The 8,742-nt window shown below is 46.0% G+C and overlaps 2 protein-coding genes across 2 annotated transcripts in view; both read left to right on the top strand.

Annotated features, from left to right (window-relative positions):
* The window catches only part of LOC307035128 (1-phosphatidylinositol 4,5-bisphosphate phosphodiesterase eta-2-like), a 414,967-nt gene extending 408,025 nt beyond the window's left edge, over positions 1-6,942 (top strand). Inside the window, exon 23 of the mRNA XM_079674157.1 lies at positions 4,291-6,942. Within this exon, the coding sequence (XP_079530283.1) occupies positions 4,291-5,885 (1,595 nt within the window). The 3' untranslated portion in view covers positions 5,886-6,942. The remainder of the gene's footprint in view (positions 1-4,290) is intronic.
* On the top strand, positions 3-2,998 carry LOC307035122 (uncharacterized protein). Its single transcript, XM_079674150.1, has one exon. The coding sequence runs from the start codon at positions 29-31 to the stop codon at positions 878-880; it is 852 nt and encodes a 283-aa protein (XP_079530276.1). The 5' UTR covers positions 3-28; the 3' UTR covers positions 881-2,998.
* Positions 6,943-8,742: the final 1,800 nt, after the last annotated feature.

Genomic DNA, 8,742 nt, shown 5'->3' on the forward strand with positions numbered 1-8,742 from the left:
GAGCCATGTTTCTGCTCGGCGAACAGCCATGACGGAGCCTCTGAAGCGGGCCAGTCGGCCTCACGTTAATGGCCCTGTGGACATGAAGCAGGGGGTGTTTGCCCGCGTGGCTCTGAATAGCACAGGCAGGGTGGGGATCTCCTCCAACTGCATCACCTGTGTGGTCAGCTCCAAGGAGAGTCCGGAGGCTGAGAGGAAGGTGAATGACAGGCAGGGATCCAAGCAGGAAGATAGGGAGAGACAGGAGAGCCTCACCTTCTCAATCAAGAGACAGACAGATCCTGTAACCATGTCCCAGCCCCCCGCTACCCACTCAGAGCCCCAGCAGACCCCCTCCCTCCCCAGGGCAAACACAGAGGCCCAGTTTCAGAACTCGCCCAAGTCTCTCCCCCGACCTATTCCATTCCCTAGATCCAAACTCATGCAGACTCTGGGTGCTGAGCACATCCGCCGTCAGCCTGCCGCCCCGCAGAGGAGCCCCCGGTCCTGCAGTGTCCCACGGAGGAGCCCCCCAAGCCCCGCCCCCCCAGACTGCAGAACCAACCTCTGTTTGCAGCAGGCCATGCCCCCCAACTACGGTGCCGTTAGCACCTCAATGTTAGTGCCTTTCGCTAACCAGCACGAAGGGCTTTCACTCAGCGACTGTAGTAGCTGCGGGAGCTTTAGCAGTCTGAGCAGCTTGGAGTCCCCCCTCATGCTGCCCCCCTGCTCTGTCCCCGACAGCCGTAAGAGGGCCGTAGGCACCCTGCAGCGCGAGATGAACGCGCTGTTCGCCCAGAAAATGGAAGAGTTACGCCATAAGACTCCCATGTTCTTCGCTGGTAAGATATACGTTAGCAGCATTAGCAGAAACCCAGTAGACGCTGAGTGGTGGCTGTAGAGGACCTGTTGTCTCCTGTAGACCTCAGTTAGCTGCCATACATCCCAATACCCTGAAGCTTTGTTAGCATAATGCTGTCAGAATCATCCCTCTACGTTAAATGTACACCTTGTTATCCCCACGTGTCCCTGAGAGCGTAATGACCGATCTGATCTCCCATGTGTTTCTTTCCCAATTAGAGTTCAGTTCGAGCTATTATTTTCACCTAAGCCTTAAAACGATTTCAAATAATTGATTCTAGAAATGTTAGTAAATGCTTTCTTTATATCCTAAACTACTGTATCTGACACTGCCCATGCATGACAGATGAGAGAAGTGGTAAGTTTTGAACCTAAAATGAATAGAACTAGTTTAGTTCAGTTTTTTGGTTTAGTTGTCGGGGACCATGAACATAAATCTCAAAGAGATAAAATATTTTGTACCAGATTATAGTGGTTTGCTAAACATCATCGGCAGTCCCTGGGCAGCTCGAAACTAAATACAGCACATACAATCCAAAAGTCCAAAGTCCCTAAAATAATGCAACAAAAATATATATTTAAGACATAAAAAACTGTGCAAAACAACATGCAAGTGACCAATAAGCAAGTAAATGCTGAAAAATTCAATTATATTTATCTAACATAGAATAACTTTGACAGTGTTTGGTGTACTGTCTGCTGAACCATATGTTAGTTACCAAGGTACTCTATAGACTTCTCATAACTTAAATATAACTATCGGGCTGTGCTGCACTGTTCTGAAAATCACTTCTGATATTTAATCTCTATATGAAGAATTTAAATTCATAGCTTTCAAGATCATGCAGTCTTATAAACAACAGCCTCTAACTAAATGGCAAATGGTCTGCATTTATAAAGTGATTTCCTCCAGTCTTAGCAACCCTTCAAAGCGCTTATTCATGTACAAGTCAGCATTCAGAGGCTGCCATAGACTGTGCACCTGCTCAGGACACTAACACACACATAGACACACACTCACACATTGATGGCCATCGGGAGCAACTTGGGGTAAAGTATCTTCCCCAAGGACAGGACATGTTGACTTCTATGGATCAAAACAACAACCTTTGGATTGGCGGACGACCTTATTGAACCCAACCTCCCATAAATAATAGAGTTTTGTTTTAGTTTTTTTGGGCCGGATTAGCCTTCATTGGAGAGTGACAACATCAAAAGTGTGAGAGAGGGGATGACGTCGCAGTCCAGATTTAAACCTGCGTCCACCGCGGCAGGGACTTATTACCAGAACATGAGCCGCCTTCTCTAACCACTTAACTATACAGCGGCTCTATCTTTAACACTCCTGTTGTGTTCGGGTCCAATCTGACAGATTTACTACTTTCATCAATCATAAATATTTTGTTAACATTTGATTGCTTCAAGGCCTTCTGATATCCTCCACAGTAGGACTTTGAACATTTAAAACTGCTGTCCACCACTTTGATTGAATTTTGAGTGGTTTAGTCAACTTTGTCACACCTATGGTGTTCCCGGTCAAATATGACCGCCATACAGTAGGAAATGCATGGGTTACCATAGATGATGTTATTCCCTCAGATAGTACACACCCACAAACCGATATCCATGTTAACTTTGGAATACACTTTCAGTGTGTATTCTTTGTATGTTCACTGCATCTGTTCATGTATTGTAAGACATTGTTCACAGCTTAGTGATGATTCATTGTTGTTGTGTTCATTTAAGAGCAGTTTAAACAGATGGAAGTCACAAGACCCTGCTGTGTCCGGGGGAGACTCCTCTTCCTCCCTCACAGGACATATTTCAGGAGAGTCCACTTCCTGCTGCTCACCAGCGTCTTTTGGTTTATCTTGTGATGAATCTAGTGGGGAAAAACAAATATCTTTGGAATTGTTCATGTGTTCTGACATCTGTTTATAATATAGTGCAGGCAGATAGTCAAAATGTCATGATGAACCTCTACTTTATCTTCTCTGTAGAACAAAGCTGTGATGTTTTTCTGGTGTTGATTTGCAGATCAATATGTGATAACTTCTCTTGTTCAGATGCTTCTCTGTCCTTGCCTCCATTCTCCCTGTTTTTTCCAGTTTTGCTAAAATCCTTTTTCCTCTCTGTCCCATCTGCACGCTCTCTCTGTCACTAGTGCAGAATTGAAGGGATGACCAGAGCCAGGTAAACCGCTGAACGCATGCTACCTTCACCTTCTCTTCCCCATCTCTTTCTCACCAAAATGCTTCATTTCCCATGTGTCACACCTGTGGGGATGACAGGGATTTACAATGAATCTACATTTTCACACATTGTTGAATTTTCACCAAAAGCCAGCTGTGTGTTTACATACTTGTATAACGGTGCTGGGACACTCACTGTGGGGAGGGGAAAACATTATTCATGAAGCTTTGTGTCGTGCACAGAATCACGAGAATCACTTGTCTGTGTCGTGGCCTGTACACTGTTTTGTGTTTTTCTGTTAAATGGTGAGATCCAGGAACATGGTCAAAAACAAAATACATTTAGATTGATTAGTTAAGAAACACAAGAGAAAATAAGTTCAAAGTTTACAAACCTACTTCCTGATGGTCTGGATTTTGTATAAAAGCTCTAATTATGTATAACATTTAAAGGGGCCCTATTAGGCTTTGTTTCCCTTCCCTGTAGTGTGTTATGTAGCTTATTCTGCATGTAAACGTTCTGCAAAGGCTGACATCCCTGTGAGTTTCTCTAATATTCATCATTTGTGGTCAGCACCATTTGTCAGTCAAAGTCATTTGAAGGCTCAGTTAATGCCAGGAATTGATCCTTGACTTAGCATGTCACTTGAAGTTGCTCTATCAATATAACTCCTACATTTTCTCTGCATAGCAGATTAGTCTTTGCAAATGTAATATGAGGCTGATCCTTTTATATATACTCTCTACCGGAGAGTCAGTGGTGCAAAGTCACTAGATAACTAAGTACATTTACTCAAGTACTGTAAAGGTTTGAGGTCCTTGTACTTTACCTGAGCATTTTCTAACTTTAGAATACTTTATACTTCTTCTCCAGTACATGCTGTGTGTGTATATATATATAAATATTGTACTTTTTTACTTTGGCGGGTTTGACAGCTTAACAAAATATAATTTAAAATCATGAACATATAATTATAGGTTAAAATATCCAGCAGCAAATGATCATTCATTGATATTAGTTTCACATTTAGCTGCTGTGATAAAAAACAAAAATAATGCATCAATAATAATATTTTGATATATGATTCTGAAATGGGTTTATTTTATTGAACTTAACTAAGATTTTGAATGCAAGACGCTTACTTATAACAGAGTATTTCTTTATATTTAGTGTTGCTGCTTTACCTAAGTAAGAGATGAGTACTTGTTCCACCCCTGCAGACAGTAATATAGTTCTTTGTGCTCTGTCTCTCCTCAGATTGTTCCACAGTGCAGAAACCAGCTCTTCTTTCACTACACTCTGACGCAGCCAGAACCACTCGAGTCATCCGTTTTGTCTCCACTCCAGAAGACAGCCTGTCTTCGCATCACTCCTCATGCTCTTCACTGCAATCCACAGCAATAAATGCAGACCACCTATTGGCTGCTCCTTCTAACGGTGCGGTATACTCTCCTACCGGGGTGAGCGGAGACCCTAAGAAACCAACTACCAATTCCAGAACCACGTTGCTCCCTCTGACTCCTGAGAAGACTGAACCATCACAAGTCGTCCCGAACAACAGAGGCGCTGATTCTCTCATGGAGCGCTCACCAAACCAGAAAGAAAACCTGACAGAAAAGAAACGTGAAGCAGCGGAGGTGAAGTCTGACCACAGGGTGAAGCCTGCCGCTGCAACAGAACCTCCACGACCCCCCGCGCCTGAGAAAGCCCCAGCCACGAGAGCCCTCTTTAGCTCCATGCCATCCCACTCTCCGGTAAGAAGAACCAAAAGTGAGGGCCATGTCCTGGTGGCTGTAGCCTCCACGGAGCAGTCGGCAGTACCGCAGGTCTGCACCGACGCCACCATGAACGACCGCCTGTGGAGCAAGTTGGACCCGGCCAGTCACCGAGACAGCATGTCCTCCTCCTCCAGCATCTCCTCCAGCGACACAGTCATCGACCTTTCCCTGCCTAACCTGGCCAGGAAGACCCTCAGCAGCCCCCCCACAGCCAGCAGCCCCTGTGACCCAAACTGGATCAACTACCGCCACTCAGCGCTGGTCTCCTACGATACTCCGCAAGTCAGCAAGAGCAAGTCCAACCCCAATCTCCAGCAAAGCGAGTGCCCGAGAGATGAGCTTAAGCCCCGCCCCCTTCAGCCCCCCGAGGAGGCTTCTGTGGACTCTCCGAACAGACTGACCCAGAGGAGGCACACCTGGAGCCGGCTCTACATGGAGGGGCTCAAGCAGTCATCCCCCACCAGGCCGTCCCCTCCGGCTAAAACCCACAAAGCTACAGCTTCCATGTCCAAAAGCCTCGGGGATCTGACCTCCGATGACATTTCCTGTAACTTTGACAGTAAGTACCGCAGTATCAGCCGTAGCTTCATCGTCAGTCCCCTCAGAGACCAGTTCCGCAGGGGGAGTCCGCAGAACTCCCGGCCTACCAGCCACCTCACAGAGCAGCTCCGGAAGCTGACGGATGTGGAGCCCCTGACCGCTAGCGACTTTGCCCCAGAAACCAGACCCAGAGAGTCACAGGAGAACTTTGAGGATGAGACCCTGATGAGAAGGACCTCCTCCAGGAGCCAAAGCAGGGTGCGCTATATCGCAAACAGGGCCAAGAAGGCCCAGGAGCGGCAGAGGCTCCAGGGCCTGGACCAGGGCAGGAGTGCCAGCTTCAACCTGGGCTGTGGAAGTCTCACTAACCCCATCGAGGAGCGGGGGAACCCTGAAGGCGCGTGTTGCGTGGCCCAAAGTCCCTGCACCAGCCTGGACCTGCTGAGTCAGCTCGCCCCCCTCAGAACCCCGTTCCCTAGACAGCCCCAGTCCCCCCCAGAGAGCAGTGAAGTCTTTTTTAGGCTCAAACTCTAAGAACTGGCTGACTTGGAACTGAGTTTGAGAGACACAGCGAGAGACTTGTTTGCAATACAGTCCAGATTATTTTTTAAGTTGCATATCTTGCAGAAATCTCGCATAATGATTTCAAAGTCTCACAGCGCTCCTCTGACTGAGAAATCACTTCTACATCCTGAGGTTGTGCAAGATAATTATTTTTAACCATTGAGAAAATATTGTCTTGAAGCTGAAGGACAGCACCAAACTTTAGATAATTGCCACAACGTATTTAGTTGAAGAGTTTTTATAAAGCGGTTTATGACGACTGTGATCTACTCTCATGTTTGATTTTAGTTTTTTTAACTTCACTTGCACATACAGTAGCAATACATCACTTGACAGGTTGGCAAAGAACACATTCTGCTTATGTACTTGAAATGTAATGATGTACTTAACATGTCGAAACGTTAGTATCAGCACATCCATCCACTAGCAATATTTAGAAAAGGATGGCATGGTGTTATGTAACATTTTGTTTTAAAGTTTTAATCAGCGAGGCTTGTCCCATGTCTTTGCTGAAGAAAATGGAATTTCTACTACAATGCAGGATGAAATGTCTTAATTTTAGTATTTTTTTGTGTAGTTTTTCCATTGTAATCTGACCAAACTGACAATATTTTGCTACCCTTTCCGATATGTGGCATGTCACAGCACTGAGATCATGTACTTTTAAACCGTGGGAGACTACTGCATACAGAGTTTAGTCCTTTTTTTGACTGCATGTAGTTTATGCACTGTAATGTTTATCCTAAGGCTGTGCTTTATTTACAGAGACTTTTTTTATATGAACATTTGTTAATATTCCAAGCTTCTTTTTCGGATTGTCCGATGGTACTCATAAAGCATGTGTTCTCATTGGTCCGTGGTACAAATACAAGATGAAAATGATCTGTATCAAAGCACGTTTATCCGTCCACCTGCTGTATTGTTTTGCACTGCCGTGCCAGTTGTTTGTGCAAAATGTTAGGGGCAATATTTAATTCAGACAATGTGTAATTATGACCTGAATAAATCACCAATTAATATTTTTAAATGTTTCGCAGCTCATTTATTTCATTTAATCTACCAACGATTGTTTTTCATAGACTACGGTGGCCGACGGGAAAAAACGCTAAAAACACTTGCATTAGGAGAAACATGGTGCAGTTTCAAATACGATGCAAATAAGAATCAGGTTTATTACCAGGTAGGTTGACACGTACGAGGAATTTTACTTGATGTCATGGTGCAAACACAAAAGTAAAACAAAAATAAAAAACAGATAGAGAACTAGAATATAAAAACCCAAACACATGCAAATGAAGAAACATCTTCACCGACATGATAAAACATGCGCGAGGTTAATATAAAGTGCTGCAAAAACCTCAAAACACAACGGAAACACAGAGTCCTTGTTGATGTTAAGGGATTATAAAAGTGGCCCACTGTCACTGGATAACATAAAATGTTACGTAAAATGAAAATATAATTTTAATAATGTGCCTGTTTCCTTCTGATTTTATTGCAGATCTGCAGTAAGCTAGCTAGCTAACGTAGCATTTAACATATACTGATTTAACACTTAACAATATGATACGTACTTACTCTGCCAACTTTATAATCCCAGAACATCAGGTGCTCCGGTCCCAGCTATGTGCGTCACTTTTAGTGTCATTGTGTTCTGAGCTTCTTGCAGGGTTTAGTTTTTTTTTGCTCTATGTGTACTGCCCTTGACCTTACTATGCAAGCGTTCACCTACTGAGATATTTATAAACGTAGCCGGCCCCCGGGGGCGGGCCTACCTGAGTGCGTGCAGGCCCACAGTATATGAGGCGGCCTCGCCTCCCGACCGTCATCCTTTTCTCTTCAGCGAGCAGGATAAACAACTGAGAGAGAGCGAAAGAGAAGAAGATCGAGCAAAGATTGGCAAACTCACCAGCACCGACCCTGTCCTACGTGCAACGGCCTCATCGCAGGTGCCCCACCGCCTGTGTTTCGAGTGTCTGGGGCCTGAACATGCCGGGGACGGCTTGCAGTCTCCCTCCTGTAATGCCTGCTGGATGCTAGAACAACTTAGCCGCCGGCACCGCATGGAGCACTTTCAGGCCTACTATGTGTTGCCGGAGGAAATGGACGACCTCGTGGACCTCCAGGTGGTGGAGATGGAGGACAGGATGCGGCTGAGGGGGCGCCATTCGTTGAGGAGGAAGACAACGAGGGTTCCTCGATGTCGGGTGGTGTGTGGTGCAGTGGATAGAGCGTTGGTGTTCGGATCAGGGGAGCACAGGTTCAAACCCCACTGCAGTCAGTATGTTGTTGTGTCCCTGGGCAAGACAGTTCACCCCAAATTGCTCCTGTGGGGATTGTCCACAGTTTTGAATATGTAAGTCGCTTTGGATAAAAGCGTCTAACAAGTAACATGTATATGTATATATGGGTGCTTCCGGTTCCGGCACCCAGGACGGGCCGCCACACAGGTCCACACGTCAGGAATTCCCATCGGTGATGGCCATCGCGGCGGAGCGTGTAGGATTACCGCTCCCCCCGCCACTACCGCGCAGCCGGCCTTCGTTTCGCCCCCGTTGCCAGACATCTGGCAGTGTGTGGAGGCGATGTGGCGATAGCCACTGAGAACGAGGGCTCCAGTGGCAGGTATGTCAGGTATCCTGAGGGTGCAGGGCCCCCTTGATGAGTGCCTGGCGGCCCATCTGCTTCCGAAAGCAGCCGGATGGGCGGAGGGGAAAAAGCCTCTGCCCCGCGCTGCCTTGTGACCAGGAAATGCTTGAGTATTTCGACAGATGGCAGCAGCAGCCAATAATGTTGGTGTGTTGGGCGTCTCTCTGATTTCCCCTCA

This window comes from Notothenia rossii (assembly GCF_949606895.1).
Source record: "Notothenia rossii genome assembly, chromosome: 4".
In the NCBI taxonomy this organism is placed as follows: Eukaryota; Metazoa; Chordata; class Actinopteri; order Perciformes; family Nototheniidae; genus Notothenia; species Notothenia rossii.